The 21,566-nt window shown below is 39.4% G+C and overlaps 1 protein-coding gene across 12 annotated transcripts in view; it reads left to right on the top strand.

Moving 5' to 3' along the window:
- The window catches only part of LOC132118799 (dysferlin-like), a 73,449-nt gene that overhangs the window by 46,335 nt on the left and 5,548 nt on the right, over nucleotides 1-21,566 (top strand). For 10 of the 12 annotated variants that reach the window (XM_059528669.1, XM_059528677.1, XM_059528676.1 and 7 more), the window contains 10 exons: nucleotides 10,044-10,142; nucleotides 12,695-12,826; nucleotides 14,978-15,133; nucleotides 15,737-15,828; nucleotides 16,126-16,296; nucleotides 16,692-16,834; nucleotides 18,361-18,500; nucleotides 18,928-19,016; nucleotides 19,107-19,202; nucleotides 19,477-19,618. In XM_059528669.1, coding sequence (XP_059384652.1) covers nucleotides 10,044-10,142; nucleotides 12,695-12,826; nucleotides 14,978-15,133; nucleotides 15,737-15,828; nucleotides 16,126-16,296; nucleotides 16,692-16,834; nucleotides 18,361-18,500; nucleotides 18,928-19,016; nucleotides 19,107-19,202; nucleotides 19,477-19,618 — 1,260 coding nt within the window. The remainder of the gene's footprint in view (nucleotides 1-10,043; nucleotides 10,143-12,694; nucleotides 12,827-14,977; nucleotides 15,134-15,736; nucleotides 15,829-16,125; nucleotides 16,297-16,691; nucleotides 16,835-18,360; nucleotides 18,501-18,927; nucleotides 19,017-19,106; nucleotides 19,203-19,476; nucleotides 19,619-21,566) is intronic. The other 2 variants (XM_059528666.1, XM_059528673.1) reach the window with 1 other exon arrangement.

Raw genomic sequence — 21,566 nt, 5'->3', positions numbered from 1 at the left:
TTATATATATACTTTTACTTCATACTATTAATTTCATTTAATGTTTAATGCATTTTTGTTTTATATATATATATATATATATATATATATATATATATATATATATATATATATATATATATATATATTACAAAAATGTATATATAAATTATATATAGCTTTATTTTATTATATTATTTATTTTCTGGGAAACGCACGCCGAACGTAGTTCCAGGCAGCTCTCTTGACCGCATTACAGTTCCATATCACTTTGCACAGTTAACAGTAATAACGGTCACGCAGTTTGCAAAAAAAGGTGTTGTCAGCGCTGCCCTTGACGATTTGATCAATTAGCCTATATAGTGTAGCAACTTAAACGTACACATGACATTTCTCACTAGCAAGGAGACAGCGCTGTTTAGAGATGCAAAGAGGTAGCCTAATTCACACAAGATCTCTCTCTCTCTCTCTCTCTCTCTCTCTCTCTCTCTCTCTCGCGCTCTTCTTGTAATAATTTAATTAGTAACTGCATTAGAATGCTATCAATGGCTCAAGCCATCCATTACCAGCTTTAAAATTACATTATGGAACTAGCAAAAGAGGCATTTGATGAGATGCAAAAGAAATAATCCTACTCACAATAGCGATTTAAGTACAAAAACAGAACGAATCCCTTTACATATATAATTTGATCGATGTCTTGAGGTGTGGTTACTGTAGTATTAAATTGACTCCGCCATTGAATTATAAGAAAAATAATGCACTCCTGAGGTGGTGATGCAGCCATGACGCGAAGCATTTGTACATATGTAACTACGGGCACTGCAATGTAAAGTACACTACATACACATTTTTAAAGAATGGATTTGGCTATTAGTTGTATGAAACCAATGCTTCTGTGCACAAAATGGAATCAGTATAGAAAGGGTCTGTTCTGGAAAAAGCTAACTGGCCTACACAACATCCAGACCTGAACTTGTTTTGGGATGAATTGGAAAGCCAACTTCGAGTCAATCCCCAATTGCGCAAAATTAGCACCTGATCTCCCTCAAGCTGATGTATCTGAATGAGAGTAAATCCCTGCAGCCATGTTACAACATCTTCCATATTCCACAACATCCCCACAGCATGTCCCAGGCCTTTTCAGAAGATTGAAAACTATTATAGTTGCATAGGGAGGACCAACTCCCTGTCAATACTCGTGGTTTTGAAATTAAATGCTCTAATAAGCTCATATGGGTGTGGTGTTTGGGAATCCACATACTTCTGACCATAAAACTATTTCCAAATGATATTTACACCAGTCTAATTAGGCTGACGGATGCCTCTAATCAGGCAGATATATGCCAGTAGGAGACCTAGCTGGCTTTGTAAGTGCTTACGCAAATGTTTCTAACCCTAGGAAGGATTTGTGCATGTGACTGATTGACTGTAGGAACTTTGGGTGAGAGACATTTTTGATATTTGTATTTTATTTTTTATTTATGAGGCAAAGCTAATTTGCTCTCATATTTGTCTTTGACTGTGTAAAGTTCTCTTAGTTATGCTTCTGATTGATTGCAGAACACTGCTCCTCCAGGAGATGAATCCTGTTTTGTGTTAAGATCAGGTAGACTTAATGGATTCAAACTATCCTTCTTTCTACACATTTTTTTTTTTTTTTTAGTTACAGGAAATTTCATTTCTAAAAGAAAAAAGTCTAGATTATGAATAAGAGACCATGATAAAAGAAGCAAACATATAGGAGTTGTGTGTGTTAGGGCCAGTCTATTCTTAGATATCGTGCAGGTCTTAGCATGGTCTAATTTGGACATGATCTCCACAGATCTAGGGCTTTGGTTCTAGATCTTAGACCAGGCCAGGACTAAGCAGAATGCTTTGATATAACTTCTTGTTTATATCACACGCTGGCTGTAGTACTTTCTACCTTCTCCTGCCAAAACATAGAGGTTTCTTATTTTTTTTTTTTGCAAACAAGATATTTATTTTATTAGAAAACATTCAAACCAGATGATCAAAAACCCAAATTTTCTCTCTCATCAGAGCCAAAGTAAATAGGGCTGTTAAAAGATTCCCAGTGCATTTCCCCTCATAGCCAAATGTCAAGAACAGAAAGAAAAAAGAATCAGTTAAAGGAAGAGAAAGAGAGAGGGATGAAAATGTGTATTCAATCAGTTTTCCTTTAATTAAATTTTGTAGATACTTTCTATGAGCCATGGTCCTGTCCTGTTGCTTTCAGGAGGGAGAGAAAAAAGATGGAGAGGAGAGATTTTCATTGTAATTTTAATGAGATGTGCTTCATTATTTTGAGGTCTTCTAATTTTTTTAAACTGGGGTCTAGGATCCACAAGAGGTTGCTAGAAGGGCAGTAAAAAAGTTGAAAGGTAAAGGTTTTACAAAATGAGTTTTGGGGCTGTTGAAGTTCACATAAAATCTGTTTATTAAATATTTTTAATTAAAAAAAAATTAAAAAAAAAAATCTTTGGAGCAATATGTATTGTGAAAAGTGCCTCGCATTTGTTATGAAAATATATTTATTGAAAATGTTTCTCTTCAAGTTTATACATCTAACATTAATAGTGCATAGAAAAAAGGTACAGTTTCAGCTTAAAACAAAGTATATATTTTCTAGATAATATGTTAATAATTTGCTTTATTACAGTAACCATTTTAATTTAAAATTAATTTTGCAGACAAAATTGTTTTTCTGTGCATATTGCATACTACTTTGATAATTTATAATTGTCTTTATATTATAAAATGGATCTCACACAAGGGGTCATCATATTATGAAGTCCTTGTCATCAAAAAGTTAGCAAAACCCTGTTTTATCTAATTATTTGTAATTATTCTATTCTATTCTAGTCTAGTCTAGTCTAGTCTAGTCTATTCTATTATTCTGTTCTGTTCTTTGTGAGATCTGTCATGCACACAGGCCTGCACCGTGGTAATGCCGCGTTTGCTTAAGTCTTTGCCAAGCCTTCAGACACTCCAGAGGACAAATAGTATTTCAACAGATTTGCCAATCTTAGTACTTGACATCCAAAACGCATCAGTAGTTTTGAGAAGAGAAAAAAGAAACATGCAGAACTGTGGTTGCTCATAAAATGGAATATTGGTTGGTGGCTTAATTTTCTTCAGACCATGAAACTATGTTGAAGGTTATTTGAAAAAATTCCTTGACTCGGCTGAAATTTGCAGACAGTGAAGCAGTACAGCACACGTCTTAGTGAACGAGGGCTGCCCAAAACCAAAATAAATCCAGTTATAAATGTATACGTACATTCAAAAACTCCCCAAAATACTGGTCGAGATGGCCAGCAATGGCTTTGATATTGCAATATTTTGGATGCTTTTACACAAAGTGACTTGCAATAGCAGAGCTGTCACAGTGCCAACAATATTTATAGTGTACAATGCAAGCTTTATTATAAAGCTAGACTAGGAACAAACTAGAGCAGAGGTGAAAAGCAAAGAATAGAATAGGTCATCCTAAGGTTTTAGATCCAGTTGCTGTCTTTCTGTTGAAGCTACTCACATCAGTTTTATGGAGTGTTTATGTCCCAACAGCTGTGCTGAACACCAGTGGTTCTCAACCAGGGGCCCAGTAACTTCAAGATGACTTAAAATGGATTAAAACTTAAAATGTTACTTCATTTTAAAAGTGTAATTTCGAGGCAATATACGTTCTAGATTAATATACGATTTTGTAGTCTCTAGGGGCAGTCGTGGCCTAATGGAAAGAGAGTTGGAATTATAACCTGAAGGTCATGGGTACGAGTCTCAGGTCCGGCAGGGATTGTAGGTGGGGTGTGAATATCCAGCACTCTCTCCACCCTCAATACCACGACTGAGGTGAGACCCTTAAGAAAGGCACTGAACCCCGAACTGTTCTCCAGGCACTGCAGCATTGGCTGCCCACTGCTCCGGGTGTGTGTTCATTGTGTATGTGTGTGCATGTTTTTTTCACTACTCACTGCTGTGTGTGGGTGCACTTGGATGGGTTAAATGCAGAGCATTCTTGTCACATGTCACATGCTTGCCTTTCCTGTCCTTTCTAAAATATTTTATGCTTATTTAAAGTAAGTATTTAGATATTGTTGTGGACCTTGAGGGACTTTGGAGTCAAAATGGTTGTGAACCAGTGCTGTACATTGAAGATTTGATAAATAAATTCATGATGAGACTTTACAATATAATATACTACTGTACATTGCTATCTTTAGGTGCATTCTGATTGACAGGGTCCCACTCCCTTCACAGTGTTCACTGCTCCCTACTCCCTAAGCACGGGATATCCATTGAAGTGGACTTCACTGACAATAATCACTCATTTGGAATGTCCTGGAACACCATCAAAGAAAGTCAATGCCGGTCACGCAGATTATTATAAATATATTATCTATATTATTATCAATAATATAAATAATAATTTATATTATTAAATATAAATAACCCTGCCTACAAGGTTTCTTTGTCCTGTCTCCGTCATATAAAGAGGTTGTTTTCTCCTACGTTCCCATGAAGATTTATTAAAGATTCTGTTTGTTTTACTATCTGCCTCCTTTGTACTCCTTCGATGCTCCTTTCCCCTGGCAAACCATGACAGAAGACAGGACTCTAAAAGGATGGACTGGGCTGAGGATTTACTTCTTAACATCCAACTGGAGGGACGGCCATTGGAATGATATGTGGAGGAGTTCCTGAGTGTTTATCATCTGGTGAGCTGGAGCGATCATATGGTTAATGCTTGCTTCCGGATGGAACTGGACAATGATAATTTGTTCTGATTCGTTCTCCTGGCCTAGACCCGTAACAGACTTTATAAATTATGTCCTCGATTTGAATGACTCTGATTTCTTTGTTGATGCAGAAGATAGTCGTCCTGATCCCATCCGGAAGCATGTGGGAGCTCCAGCTCATCATAAACGCTCCCTTCGTTCCCCCCAGGCCTTCTGGATCCTGTCCAATATCCATTCCAACCGTCTGCCCAGAAAATGAGGCACCAGTGCTCCTGGCTTTGTTCTCGGCTCCTATCCTCTCGCCTGAGTCTGCTCCAGAAAGCTCTCCTTCGGCTCCTGAGTCTCCTTTGCCTTTGCTGGATTGCTGGACCCATCCAGCCCTCCTTCGCCTCTGCTGATCCCGTCTAGCCCTCCTTCATCTCCTGAGCCCCCCGTGTTAGCGAACTCCACTCCTCCAGAGTGCCCTCAAGAGCTGGCTCCCCGAAAGTGCCCTCCAGAGCGGCCTCAAGTGCCTGCTCCTCCAGAGCGTTCTCAAGTGCCGGCTCCTCCAGAGCGGCCTCAAGTGCCCGATCCTCCAGAGCGTCCTCAAGTGCCCGCTCCTCCAGAGCGTCCTCAAGTGCCCGCTCCTCCAGAGCGTCCTCAAGTGCCCGCTCCTCCAGAGCATCCTCAAGTGCCTGCTCCTCCAGAGCGTCCTCAAGTGCCCGCTCCTCCAGAGCGTCCTCAAGTGCCCGCTCCTCCAGAGTGCCCCCCAGGATTCCTATGTTTTGGTGGGGTGGCATATACCAGTCGGTGTGGCTTCCTGAGTCCCCTGCTCTGCTGTGGCCCCCTGAGCTACTAGCTCCACCATGGCAACCTGAACTGCATGCTCCATCAAGACCCCCTGAGCTCCCTGATCTGCCCTGGAGGCTCTCCTTGTCTCCACCCTGTTCTTGTCCTGCACCAGCCTCCCCGATGTTACTGTTACGGCACAGAATAAGCCTTCCAGGAGTGGGGGGCGATATCTTTCACGTGTTTGTTTCTATTTAGTTCCTGTTTGCCCTTATTTGGTTCAGTTCCTGTTCTTATTTAGTTAATCATCATTCATTATTTTCCACCTGTATTTCATTAATCATCTTAATAGTCGATAGTTTGGTTCAGTATAAATAGCCCTGCCTTTCCTAAGTTTCTTTGTCCTGTCTCCGTCGTATAAAGAGTTTTCTCCTACGTTTCCATGAAGATTTATTAAAGAATCTGTTAGTTTGACTATCTGCCTCCTTTGTACTCCTTCGAGCCCCTTTCCCCTGACAACCCATGACACTTTGACATGTACAAGTCATTTGTAACTACATTAACAATCCTATACCTACAATTTTATGAATGCTATGAATTGAGACATACTGCTCTTTTTACATACTGTTTTTGTCTACTGTGTTGTAGGAAAGTAGGCATATTCAGACACAGGGGCTGTCACTTAGGCACATAAATACTGGTTGACTGGTCAGAACAGTACCAAACCAGAATATCTCAAAAGTACTATACTGTACAGCAGGGGTGCCCAACCCTGCTCCTGGCGATCGACTGTCCTGCAAAGTTTGGCTCCAGCCCTAATCAAACACACCTGCCTTTAAATTTTAAGTGAGCCTGAAGACCTTAGTTAGTTGCTTCAGGTGTGTTTGATTAGGATTGGAGCTAAACTTTTCAGGACAGTCGATCGCCAGGAGCAGGGTTGGGCACCCCTGCTGTACAGTATATGTGTTATATGTATATGCTGACAGCCTCTACTGCACTCCATCAAAGCATTTCGTGAAAAACGAAGGACTGGATTGTAAAGTCATGGACGAAATTTAACCTGCTTTAGAAACTAATTGAACCTTCTAGAACCTACAAATTCCTGAGGTGGTTTTGGATATTGTTTATATTTCTGAATGAACTGTCAATCAAACCACCTGTCTGTTCGGCATATTCTAAACAAAACTTAAGTTAAAAGTCTATTCAGCACTCAGTTATTACCAACAATATGGTTATTTTTCATCAGTAGTGCACACGAGCCCTTTCAGACCCAAAGTTAACACCACCAGTACCCTACAGTAACCTTTACCTCAGGAATTGAGAATGTTTGCAGCCATTTTTACTGGTTTTGCATGAATGAATTTTTGGAGGAGCAGTGAAGTTCACTGTTTTCCCTCAGCCTTTCCGACCACCCTGTTCCAGTACCAGGCCGCCCAGGGGCACAGCAGCCATTATAAATCCAACCATTTTTAGAAATTTCTAGGTTCCTGATGTCTAAAATCGTATCATGCCCATAACATTATCTTTTCATCTGTATAACATCACTTCTGACTGTGTGTTTGCCTTTTTGCGAGCGTGCACGCACATATACACCCAGGTTTATATGGTGCAGTCTTTTCTGTTGCAGTACTTATTTTAATAATACTCCTAAGCCCTAAAACCTTTGGGCAGAGTATAGAATAACTAAACACATACATCTGGTGCACTCAAAGTGTCTGGGTGACCAGATGCACATGCACACGCTCATTACACATCATTTCAGAGGCAAAATGGAACATTATTTCCTTACTCATAAGCACTCAGATTAACACAAACTTGCGCACAAACACCTAAGACGCACACACATAGTAGCTAGCATGGAAACATGGCTGTCACAGCGTCCTTAGGCTCCACTTTAATAACTCTGTCAGACAAAGAGAGGAGACGTGGCAGTACTATGAAAAGCACCATTCAGGGCCGGTTAGACTCCCACACAGCCAGGCCAACTCAGCGTAAATGATTCTGAAGGCAACTTCACAATACTTTGCAAATCCTTGCTGCACACCTAGTCCTATTTACCATGTGTGCCGGATTTGGGTAGATGCATGGGCTGGACTAGGGGACCATTCCCTAAAAACATGTAACTTCATGTTACCGTCACCTTCTGCTCATCTAGGTTGAGTCATTCATTTATTTTCTTTATTATATTGGCTTGAGGAAGTCGTGTAAATCTGAGTTTACAAAATCTCTGACCTGAATACCAAAATGACTCTAGAGCTTTCAAGTTACAGCCAGTTGTCTAAATGTGTTATGTCTTTCATAAATGATTGGATTTACTGTTTTTAAACCTTTATGACTGTAATTCCTCCAACAGTTTTGAGTTTTGTGAGTTTTTTGTGAGTTTTCGATCTGCGTCCACCAAACTTGGCAGTCCTATAACCTGTTCTGATTTCTGGTCACGCACATGTGCTGCACACATCTCTTCTGTAAGTGCTTGACTCCTAATGCAATTACTCTTTAAAAAAAAACAAAAAAAAAAAACAAAAAAAAGATAGCTAGTCGGTTTTTGCCTGTTGTGTCATTGTATTACAGAGTTTCATGTTTTCTGTGTAATTCTGAAACTTTGTATTGTGACACTTCATCTTCATCTTTTATTTGTTTATTTGTAAGTAGCTTTGAATAATACCATCTTCCATTTATTAAATATAAAATACATGACTATTTAAAAGTTTGGGGTCAGTACAGTTTTTTTTTTAAATGAAATTAATAATTGTATCCAGCAAGAACTTATAAAGTTGATTAAAAGTGCTATTACAGTATTTCAAATTAATGCCTTTTTTTTTTTTTTTTTACTTTCTGTCCATCAAAAAAGTCCCATCCAGTCCTTATATTACTGTTTCCACAAAAATATTAAACAGCTTGAGAAAAAATAAAAATAAATAAATAAATCAACATATTGGAATAATTTCTGATTTCATGTGACACTGAAGACTTGAGTAATGGCTGCTGAGAATCCAGATTTGCTATCACAGGAATACATTTAAAAATATATTTAAATAGAAAAGTTATTTGAAATTGTTATTATATTTCAGAATATTACAGTTTGCTCTATTTTTGATCAAATAAATGCAGGCTTGTGAAGCATGAGACTTTCAAAAACAAGAAAAAAAATCTTACTGACCCCAAACTTTTCACCTGTAATTTTTTTTTTGGCTTTTCAAAGCAAACTAGTTCAGGCTAATGTCATCCACATGCCACTCACTAAACCCTCTGTGTCACGCCACCTCCCCAATATCAGTTTTAGAAAGAATTTATTTTCATGTATGTTCATGTTTTTTCCCCATGTTGATTTAACTATGCAGCACACATGTATACAGTTTGTTTGTCTGTGACCGTAAACAGGATATTGCCCTCACAGACATAAACACACACAGTCATGTAGAACAGTGCCGTGTGACACACTCTGACATGAGTACATACACACTTCTTGGCACAGCAGTGGTATGTGGGCCACTTAAACAACACTGCCTGCTCCCTGCCTGTCCAACAAAACGTACGACACACCACCACACTCACTAACCACTAAGACGGGAAAAAAAAAAACAGCGGAGCCCGGCATTGGTCCATCACTACTGTTTTTCCTCCCTCATCGTAAAAGTTAAAAGAATTATTGAAGCGAAACTTGAAGTCTCTCCTCTGAGTGAGATGAACCTGGCCTTCTGGAAGAGAGAGCAGTGTGTGTGGGTCCAGCCAGCGGAGGGTTCTCTGCTCTTTCAAAAGGACTGTGTTTCATGCCATGGTGGCTTAGTCTGTCTTTCATCCATCTGTCAAACACACACACTCATGTATTTGTACAATACTCACATCATAATCAGAATACACGTGAAGCAGTGTCACTTGCAGAGGGTGTTTTATATTAACAACATTCTTTTGTCTTTCGGTTGGATGGGAATGTGGTGCTGGCTGAGGTGGGAACTGCCTTTTGATTTGATTTGTACCTTTTCTAAAAATTCCCACACTTTCCACATGGAGTGAGTGAGCGTTGGCGAGGTTTACTGTATCAGTGGCGATTAGCACATCAAATTGCAGCAGAACATCAGTGATGCTGGATCATACCCGTGAAAGTACCAGGAAAATGAAAATTTGAAAGCGTTCCTTCTAGTTTCTGTTGATATGCTTACGGGTATTACAGCAGAGGTATGAATTTATCAGTCACTTATGGAAAAGATTAAGCTATGGAAAGTGTTGTTTCCACTGGTCTGTTGGTGGTGTCACTGTCACTCATGCATGTGTCTGCTTAAAATGTTTTGTCACTTGAGTGTATTTTCTCTTGACTTTTTTCCTTTCTTTTCCTAACCTTGTCTTGTTGTTTGTGTTGAATTTGTCTTAAATGCTTTAGTTGGGGCGATGGGTAAGTGGAGGCTTTTATTGCTTTCAGACTAGATGTTCTTGATCATTAAATGATTTATTTAATTAAACAAGGGTCTAATGAATGAGGGATGTGGTGTCACACACACACACACACGTGGCATATTGACCTTCCTTTCTTTAATATTTCTTGCTCTGTGTCTGCAGCAGGATGAATTTATGGACTGGTGGAGCAAGTTTTATGCCTCCACGGGTGAGAGAAACAAGTGTGGCAGTTATCTGGAGAAGGGCTTCGATACGCTGCAGGTAAATGTAATTAACTGAATTCTTTCATAAAAACTGTACATAAGCATGTTTTTGTCCATAAGATTATAATCAGTGGGGTAAAGGGCTTTTCACATGGCATTTAAAGGGATACCTCACCCAAAGATGAAAATTCTGTCATTAATTACTCAACCTCATGTCGTTTCTAAACCAGTCCTTCGTTCATCTTTGGAACACAAATTCATATATATATATATATATATATATATAGATAGATAGATATTTTTATGAAATCTGAGAGCTTTCTGTCCATCCATAGACAGTCATGCAACTTACATGTTCAAGTCCAGAAACATAGTAAGGACATTGATAAAATAGCCAATGTGACATCAGTGGTTCAACCATAATGTCATGAAGCTACCAGAATACCTTTTGTGCGCACTGAAAAAAATAGAGACTTTATTCGACAACTCACCTATAGGTAACCCCATCCTCCTTAGTTACTGTTACTTCCTCGAACAAACAAACAGAGCTGCTCACTGTCTCACAATGACAGCTGTCAGTGTGAAAATATTGTCCCACAATGTTTTTGCACAATTTTGGACATGGAAGGGCAACCATTCAAGTGGGAATTAAATATTCCATGGAGGGATATATAAAATATTTAAAAAATAAATACGGTGGGTAACTCGAAGCAGGGATTTACAAATGACAATGTAAGCGGACGAAGTCTCATGTTATGGTCATCTCGATCGCGGATGAAAATTAATGAAAATTGTTACTTAATGAGAGTATGACAACCAGAAAATTTAAATTTTTGTCTTCATTGGGATTAGGGGTGAATGCTTAGGGACATTTAGCTGTTTTGTGTGGGTTTTGGAAATGTAATAAAATGAATCCTCTCAGGATGTCCCAGAGAAGGGTTAGGTTTGTGGTGTTAACCCCACATTGCGGTGCCAAATTTGTGCAGTTTGAAACATTGTGGTGTTAGAATGTAATAATGCTTACTAACAGACAACTGATCACGTACCTCATATTTACATACTTTGGACAGTCACAGAAACATCAAGCATTCTATAAACAGTGAATTCTGCATTTGACAGGAAACATGAGAACTGGAAGAAGAAACTGTTTTATAATTACTTGCTTAGGCCGAAAGCTCCATTAATGAAAAACTTGATCATATTGGGCAGGGCAAGGTTACATGGTGCATTCAGCCAATCATTGACACTGACAGAACTTAAGGCATTTTTCTTTTGTGTTCATACTGGTTTGGGATGACAGAACATTTTGGCGAAAAGAACCCAGTACATGGTTTCCTACAGAACTAGAGAATAAAAAGTTCTTTGTGAAATGTGAAGGCATAATTAACCAAAAGTGAACATTTTGTCATTGTTTATTCATTCTCATGTCTCCCCAAAGGCAAATCTACCACAATCCCAGCGGTATGAAATCTGTACATGGAGATTAACAGAAAAAGTTCATCGTAACTATAGTGACATTATCAGTGCCCAAAGAAAACCAAACATAGTGATGCCAGAACTTCAAAGCCCTGTGGTCTCTCTCGGGAGTGCGCATGCCTACTTTCAAACGATCACTCACCCCCAGTCCAGTCCACTCCAGCCCACTTCCCACAAACTTATCCATTTATAATAGAGCCCGTGGCTGCCAGATTTCCAACTTTTCCGATGAATTCATGTTGGGGTTGCCGCAGGGGGATAACCAAGTGCAGACAAGGGCTCTGTTACTGACGTCATCGGCCCGTTTTCCCCCCAGCCCACACCTCCCCATCATCCCTCGATCTCTGACCGGTTTGTCAGCGATCTCACCAATCACCACATTCTCTCTCTACTTGCCTTAGCCACTATTTCCAACCTTTACGATCTAACCGTGCTACCTGCGAGGCCCGGGGTATGATTGTTGGCTGCCACCGTGTGAGAGCGTCCCACGCACCGGGAGGAGCAGCAGACAGAAACACTTTCCCTAAAACTGCTGAGATGAGCTGTTATTTTGGGCTAATGGTGCCTGAGGGAGAGACTGAAGGCAGGGAAAGAGCAAAAGAAACTGGGAGAGGGTTTCATGTGATGTGTGCCATGTCACACGTTCAGGGACCAGGCCTGAATGAGTCAACTAGAAAAACAGAGCGACTTGCTTACGAGGATTCCTTCATACTTTTTTCACTAAGTTGTCTCCTGGGTGGCCGCTTGGTTGGAGAGTTGTGCGCCGCTTGTTAAAAGTTGTGTAATGTCACGGCGATGCATATTTTCCTGGGGCACAAATCGTTGTTGTGCATTTTTATTGCCGTTTTTAAACATTCTCATAATCAGGAATTTCCAGATCTTTTTGCATTAATGATGCTTTTGAGATTGTTTGACTTGCGCCTGAAATGTTAAACCCACAATTAAAGATCTCAGAGTCCAAGATGCTTAAAGAAAACTGTTTTGGCAAGACAAACAATGGATGTCTTGTCAATAGTACAGTATGTGTCCTTTCAGCCCTTTCAGTTGATTATGGCAGGTTTTTAAAGACCTAGATCTGCATGCAAATCATATACTGTATCACAAAATACACACTCTCCTGTGCTCCTTTCTCAGGTGTATGACAGAGAACTGGAGAAGGCTGGAGAAGGTTTTGAGCAGTTGGCTGATTTCTGTCAAACGTTTAAACTTTACCGCGGAAGAGTCCAGAATGAGAGTGAAGACCCTTCTGTTGTTGGAGAGTTCAAGGTAGGGTCACTCATAACCTCTCAGCTACTATCGACTGCTATCACATGTGCTCTCATTCACTCTCCAAGAGGAAAAACATTCAGACGGCGCCAGATGAAGCAATGGATGGGTGCCGTTGCTTATTAGCTAAGCTAATGAAAAGTCATTTGAATTGGCCCTTCTAGTTAAACTGTTCACATACTTGCCTCTGGCAGGTTCAGTCTGTACTTTGTCAAATTTACCATTCAACAGTTAATTTAGAGCGTTCTGCAACAGATCCAGAGTCTTATGCCATTCTTTTGGTGAACTGTCTAGAACTCTGAAAATGTGCCTCCTTGCCTTCTTTACAGACACTGTCTCTTAATAATAGAGGTTCTTTAATGGTTCTGGGAACTTTAGTTAATCTAAGACTCTAAGACCAAGAACCATGTTATGTTTTATAGGGTTGCTGAGGTCGCTATACAGTTTTATTTGAGATTAAAATGTTATTGAAGATACATTGTGGGGTCTTCAAGTCAGTGTACTAGTTCCTAGGTAGGTTAGCAAAGAGGCTTTTTAGAAGACTTTCAAGGAATTTTTGGAAAGTTTCAGAAAATTTACAGGAAATTTGCCACTCCTTTGCAACCATATTTCTGTGTTCCTTAAAGCACCAGTACATTGATGCTTTTGAAAGAATTAAGGAATAAAAGGTTTTTTTTATGGAAGTTAAAGTTTTTAAAAGTAGAATTCAAAAAAGAAAGAAAGAAAGAAAGAAAGAAAGAAAGAAAGAATATTCACACGAAAATGAAAACTTTCATCATTTTGTCAACATTTTGCCACTATGATTTTTTGCATCATTTCAGACCAATGTTGTTTTAGTATTGGTTATATGCTATTGTAGTATTTAAAGGGTTAGTTCACCGAAAAATGAAAATTATGTCATTAATGACTTACCCTCATGTCGTTCCAAACCCGTAAGACCTCCGTTCATCTTCAGAACACAGTTTAAGATATTTTAGATTTAGTCCGAGAGCTCTCAGTCCCTCCATTGAAGCTGTGTGTACGGTATACTGTCCAGAAATGTAAGAAAAACATCATCAAAGTAGTCCATGTGACATCAGAGGGTCAGTTAGAATTTTTTGAAGCATCGAAAATACATTTAGGTCCAAAAATAGCAAAAACTACGACTTTATTCAGCATTGTCTTCTCTTCCGTGTCTGTTGTGAGCAAGTTCAAAACACTGCAGTTTAGTGATATCCGGTTTGTGAACGAATCACTCGATGTAACCGGATCTTTTTGAACCAGTTCACCAAATCAAACTGAATCGTTTGAAATGGTTTGCATCTCCAATAAGCATTAATCCACAAATGACTTAAGCTGTTAACTTTTTTAATGTGGCTGACACTCCCTCTGAGTTCAAACAAACCAATATCCCGGAGTAATTCATTTACTCAAACAGTACACTGACTGAACTGCTGTGAAGAGAGAAGTGAAGATGATTTTTGGACCAAAATGTATTTTCGATGCTTTAAAAAATTCTAACCCTCTGATGTCACATGGACTACTTTGATGATGTTTTTATTACCTTTCTGGACATGGACAGTAGACCGTACACACATTTTCAATGGAGGGACAGAAAGCTCTCGGATGAAATCTAAAATATCTTAAACTGTGTTCCGAAGATGAACGGAGGTCTCACGGGTTTGGAACGACATGTCATAAATGACATAAATTTCATTTTTGGGTGAACTATCCCTTTAAGGCTTTCATGTATGTATATATTGTTTATTTATTTGATATTGATTGATATATTTTATTTTTTAGTAAATCTTTTATGTCATTCGGTTAGTTGTAGTGTTATTATTATTGTAATATTTATCTTTTGAGATAAAAAAAAGTATGACAGTAATTTGGGGTTGCAACTTTTTAAAATACCCTCCCGTGGCATCCAGCATATGGCTGTAAAACCCATTTCATTTCTAATTGGAACCTTTCATTTAAAGAGTCTAGATGTCTTTTCTTGGTTTATTTGGATTACAACTGGTTTAGTTCTAGTAGGATTTGAGGGAACTAAATTTGAGGGATTTAAGTGTAATTTGAGGTTTGTCTGGAGGCCCCAGACAGCAGGTCTCCAAAAAAAAAAATTAAAACTAAATTGCACCATGAGTTACACTTACTCCTGTCCTCCTTCAGGGCTCATTTAAGATCTATCCATTGCCTGACAATCTCTCGATGCCCGTACCCCCACGCCAGTTCCGCAAACTCCCCCCGAACGGTTTAGAGGAGTGTCTGGTACGCGTCTACATCATCCAGGCCTATGGCTTACAGCCCAAAGATGCCAACGGCAAGGTAGGTACGACACAACCAAAACTAGGCACTAAAAGAAAAGAAACGTGAGCAAGCAGTTCACTTTTCAGTGACCTTGTATATGGCTCTGGGTTGAGAGAGGTTGTTACAAAAGCCCTTGTATTTTCACTAGACGCATTCACAAACCTCTAGTTTTTTTTCATCAGCCAGACGAGTCCTTTGCAAAGTGCCAGAGTCATAAGAGAGCTGAGAAACTGCTTTATGAAAACATGGAGCCACCCTTTTACCCATAACCATAAACTAGGCAATCGCTGCCCGAGACCTGGCCAACACGCCACCACCGCTGGCCCTGCGTCAGATGGGATTTCCCTTCATTAGATGCGAATATGCTAAGATGACGTGCTTTCATCACCTACTCAGGCCAGGAGTTATGATATGGAACATTTCACACATGTACTCGCTGCCTATGAAACACACACTGATCACAGAGATTTTATGCTTTTTTCCACAGAAAGAGCAAAGAACATTTTTTTTTTAAGTACAAAAAGAGGGCGTGCTGTTTTGGATATTGTCGCTTATAGCATATATGTGCAAGTATGTGGCTATGTTAACACATACTAACAAGGACTGCTTGTTCTTTCGTAGTGCGACCCCTATGTTAAGATCACACTTGGCAAGAAATCAGTCGATGACCGCGACAATTACATACCCTGTACTTTGGACCCTGTCTTCGGAAAGTAAGTTTGTTCTCTTTCTTTCTGTCCTTGAACAGATTCATACACACACATACCGATATAGAAACACGTCATTGCAAGGATCAATTATACCAGCAGGGGTCACCACACTCATAATAATGATGATGCCTCTAATTCTGAGAGTTGACCATTGAATACTTGTGAGAAGGAAGGTTTGATTTGGTGGCTAAATGATGACTGAATAGCAAGCATGTGAATTACTGATTTTGAAAACATTTAAGTCAAATAATTTCTGACCAAAGTATTCAGAGATTAAACTGTCTTTTGCTTCTCATTTAGGATGTTTGAGCTGACGTGCTCTCTGCCCATTGAGAAAGACCTGAAAATCATCCTGTATGATTATGATATGATCACTAAGGATGAGAAAATCGGAGAGACCATCATTGATTTGGAGAATCGCTTCTTGTCACGTCATGGTGCTTGCTGTGGCCTGCCACTGTCCTACTGTTTGTAAGAAATGTCTCTGTTTCTGATTGTATATCCTTTCACCTTCCAGGTATTATTAGGAGTAACGAAAACTGTAAAAAAAAAAAAAAAAAAGGAAACGAATGTTGTAAAACTTAACCTGATCAAGTGTCTTATTGTGATCCTCAAGATCTTCTAAAGACCAGCAAACCATTTTTTTGAAACGCCAGTGTCATATACAGTAATTTTGAAACAACCCTGCTTAAAAACAGTTTCCAACAGCCTGTGGTCAAGTGCTGGTCTTAGCTGTTTTAAGATGGTTTTGCTAGTCCCTAACCCTAAGTTTTGATTAACTGTTGACGGTTACAATAACCATGATAACACATTCTGCTTAGTTTTTCATTGTAAATAAACTCTTTTTGTCTGTGTGCCTGCTCTAGGTCTGGAGTTAACCAGTGGCGAGATCAGCTGAAACCATCCCAGTTACTTCATCGCCTGTGCGAAAGGCGAAACTACAAACTGCCCATCTACAAGCAGGATAGAATCTACTTCAGAGGACAGGAGTACACAGTTGCAGATCTTGGTGAGTGTACTAAACACAAACTCCAACTAGACCCAGTTTACTATCACTGAATTTAATGTTCATGATATTTGATAATTAATTCTGCGATTGGCGTTACCGAGAGCAGCTTCTCACGTGGGCCCGTACGTACGAATAAACAGAGGCATCGCAACCTATCAAACCCACAGGCTGGACGGCGAAAAAAGAAAGTGGAAGTCTTTTCTTTGGAGCTGCTGAAAGCATTAGTCACGAGTAAGAGCTAATCAAAGCAGCAGCCTGACTCCATCACATCTTCCGTCATAAAAAAAGCGAGTCAAGCACGAGATCGGCTGCGGTTCTGTGAAAACACTGACAGAAAAAGAATAACGATATATGTCTCGGCTTGTGCCATGCATCATATCTGTGTGTGTGGGATCACAGAGCTGTTGGGGAGGCCGCTTGGCTGTTCTTGCTCGGCGCTATGAGCGGAAAGAATGAGTTGTTCCTCTGTGCGAAGAAAAACAAGTGCGATATTGTAAAGACGAAGGACCTGTGTAAACATACAGCACCTCTGACAGTCATTCATTCACAGCAAATTTATCACTCCTTGCCACAGCAACCTGACGTCCCCTTCTGTTTTAAAGTGTGCCCTGGGGAAGATCACTCTAACTAATGCTAGTTCACAGTTAGGTGTGTATTATGTTGATCTCGTAACCTCCATCAAATCCTCCCAGCACTTCCGGTTTGATCTCTAAGCCCTTCGAGTCCCACGACTGCTTTTTCTTTCAAACAGTCAGATGTCACGCAGGGCCTGCAGGAAGCCAAGCTCTCCAGCCATTTTCCCTTCCATGATGCTTTGGGACGAGGTCGACTTCAGATTTATGGTGAACTAGCGTACAAGTGTTTTCAGCCAAGGTCAACAGTGCGGCGGGCTCCTCAGCCTCCTGCTCCTGTGTCTTGCCACGGAGGAATACTACATCTCTTTGTTTGGCCCTCGTTACTGCGCAACCCGCACGTCAAAGCAATTATCAGGTGGCCTTTTCGGGCATCCAACTTCATGGCAGAAATTGTCTTCCTCCACTTCAATTCTTTTTCCTCTTTCTCCACACTCCAACCATACTGACCTCAGGGACGTGACACAGGGTTTCAAACCATAAACTCAACAGTGGGCGATTATTATTTTTTTCTTCCCTCACTCTTTCTTTCTGCTTTTTGACAAGGGGAAACTCTCTTCTTAGAGCAACAGCAGTGAAATCAACGCATCATCGGAGGAACGGGGAAAGATAAACATTTCCGACTATTTAAGTGGAATGCCTTATAAATGTTGGCTTTTTTTCTGCTCTCAGTTATGACTTAAAACTTGATGCCCGAATGTTCTTCATATCAAATGTGAGGTGACATAGTGGTTCCATTTCATGGAATAAATAACATTGTGAGGAATCTTCCTCATAACTGTTAAACTATTTTAAGCTAAAAGAAAAATATAGAGGTTTTAGGTGCCTCAACATTTTGTTTCAAAATGAATTTAAACTACAGTGATGCTATTGTTGACTCCATTTGGTCCTCAGATGAAGGGAAACCTCTTAACCCTCACCTGGGACCAGTGATGGAGCGTCTAGCTCTCTTGGTGTTGAGGAAACTGGATCTGGTGCTCGAACATGTAGAGACGCGATCCCTCTACAGCCCCCTTCAGCCAGATATAGAGCAGGTTACAAAGTTTAATATTCCTATTACCAAAATACCATTTTTTTTTTATTATTTTATAATATTTTATATTTATCATTCACATGTATTTTTTATTTTTGAGATTTAGATTTTTTACTAAATTGCTTATTTTATTCTATATTAATGTAAAATGTAATAGTTTATTTTATCTTATAGTTAATATTTTATGTGTTTATTTCTATATTAAATGTTAAAAAGTAATATAATTTGATAATTTTTTATTTTATGTAATGAAATTTATTTTATTCTTTAATAGTTAAAAAATGTAATACAATTTTATTTGAATTTTTTTTTTTTTTTGCAGAGCCACGTTATATCTATCATATAGCTTTCTCTATGCTTGTTATTGCATGTTCTTCTTGATATGCCCTCTCACTCTTTACTGAGTAATTTCATTTATCAAAACCCAGGGGCGGTTGCAAATGTGGGTGGACATTTTCCCGAAATCTTTAGGTCCACCAGGACCTCCGTTCAACATCACACCACGCAAAGCCAAAAAGTAAGGGCATTTCCTTGGTTTAGTATCTAAATTTTGTTCTCAAAACACATCTAGAAGCATAACGTGTCCATGTTTTCTCTTTTCCCATAGGTTCTTCCTGCGCTGTATTATATGGAACACAAGAGATGTTATCTTGGATGATGTCAGTGTTACTGGGGAGAAGATGAGTGACATTTATGTGAAAGGGTACATCTGGGTGTCATAAATGGGTTGTTGGGTTTGTGTGTATGAGCTCTGGTTAAATGAAGTTTCCCATGTCACGGGCCTGTTGCTTGTCTGTTGCCACTGTGACCAATAGTAACAACGGCTTGCAAAAATTATCGATCAGTAGCAACAAACACACAGTTGCAAGGCAACCATAGACCCAAGCTGTAGGTCAGTTACAGCTAAGCAGCATGCTCTTCTAATGTGTTGGAAATGATGTCCCGGGTAATTGTGAATGTTATTTTTTCAATCCTAGATGGATGCACGGCCATGAAGAGAACAAGCAGAAAACAGACGTGCACTATCGATCACTGGGCGGCGAAGGCAACTTTAACTGGCGCTTCCTCTTCCCCTTTCACTATTTACCTGCAGAACAGCTATGCACTGTTGATAAGAAGGTGAAAAATAATCTGCATTTGTAAATTACATGGAAACCAACTGGATGTCATTTGAGAAAGACATAAAGGAAAACTCAAAATGAATCTGAACTGTTTATAAGAAAGCAGGACATGATCTGCATTTGTGAGTTTAGTGGAAATATGTCAATTGAAAAAGACGTAAAAAGAAAACTCGAACCGGATTTGTTTAGTGGTTAGCTAGTGACGCTAGGCCTGTCGACATTTATATCCGCACCCTGCGCTTCAGCTATGCTTCTGAAATGAAATCTCCGGCCATGATTGAATCTGAATAGGTGATCCGCAGGTCATCCTGTGTGATTTGCAGAGGTTTAGTCTAACGCCCACATTTTGAAGGATATCACTGCAGTTGGCAGGTGTTTAATGCAATTTTTCAAAGCCAGATATGTTGCAGGAACGTGGTACATGAACATCTTGTAACTGCGAGACAGTCCAGACTTCAGCCAAGCAATCTCAGGGAAAACAGTTGTGATGGACAAGGCACTTAAAGTGAGGTTTTGGCAGGCAAGAGATCAGTTATGGTAAGATTGAAGATAGCGGTTGCACCCATTAAACTGAGAGCGGCCCGCAACAGCTGTCAAAAGATAGATCCACTTTGGCTGAAGTTTGTTGGACGCAACACACAACAGAGCCGATACATAGCGAAACGGATTCTCCTGCATGAAACGCGAAGTGAGTTCTTGTTTGCAGTGTTTGTTTTGATGGAGCTGTATGCGGTTGTCAGGCAGGATGTGCAGACCGACGCGGCCTGTTTACCGGTGAACGGCAGCAGTGCAGCTCTGTGAAGCGTGAGTTCATTATCCTCGTTGTGTTTGTCCGCACATCCATCACGGGTACAGTACGGTGGGAATGCCGTCACGCAGATGGAATCCTGTCTGGCGGTGGGGTGCAGATTCAGGGTTGTTGTGGGAGTCTCTAACACTCTTTTCTGACAGGGACATTTCTGTCGCTCTCGGTGGCTCTCACTCACTCTCTGTCTCTCACTCTCTTTCTAATTCTGCTTCGCACATTCAAGCTATCAATTCCTCACTCTGTCTTTCTCAGTCGCTGTCTTGGTCTGTTGGATGATTTCCGCTTCTCTTTTTCTCCTAGAGGTGGTGTAACTAATTTCTGGTGCTGGGTACTAATAGGTTGTTGGGTCAGATTTCACAAGCAAGGCACTTAGTAGTGATTTACAATATATTGATTATTGGCTGATATGTGACCCTATGTGAACCGAAATTGAGATGTATACATCATCTGTAAGCAGAATAAATAAGCTTTCCATGGAGAATAGGATAATATTTGGCCGAGATACAACTACAGTATTTGAAAATCTGGAATCTGAGGGTGCAAAAAAAATCTATATACAGAGAAAATCGCCTTTAAAGTTGTCAAAATGAAGTTCTTAGCTAAGCATATTACTGATCAAATAATAAGTTTTGATATATTTATGGTAGGTAATTTACAAGATATCTTCGTTGAACATGATCTTTACTCAATATCCTAATGATCTTTGGCTTAAAAGGAAAATGTATAATTGTGACCCGTGCAATGCTTTTTTTTTTGGCTATTGCTACAAATATACCCCAGCGACTGGTTTTGTGGTCCAGGGTCATATATTTAAGATTTAATTGTTATTGCTCATACCCCCCCCCCCCCATTTTTTTTTTTTTTTTTTACATTTAGATGACCTTAAACTCACTTAATACATTAAATCTATTACATCACTCAAATAGTTCATTTAAATGTTTGTTTTATAGTTAACTTTGTTTAGACAAAATTGTGTCAATTTTTATATTTATTTATCAGGTTATCCGTCAGTATTAATTATTTTTTTTAACTGTAATTGCTCAGTATTGGATATTTATTTGTAGAAGTTTATTTACCCTGTTTATATGCACTAATAATTAAACACTTTACATTTACATTTACAGTTACATTTAACCTT

Source organism: Carassius carassius, chromosome 3 (assembly GCF_963082965.1).
Source record: "Carassius carassius chromosome 3, fCarCar2.1, whole genome shotgun sequence".
Classification (NCBI taxonomy): Eukaryota; Metazoa; Chordata; class Actinopteri; order Cypriniformes; family Cyprinidae; genus Carassius; species Carassius carassius.
Note: the sequence above shows the minus strand (reverse complement) of the source record. Positions and strands in the feature narration are given on the sequence as shown.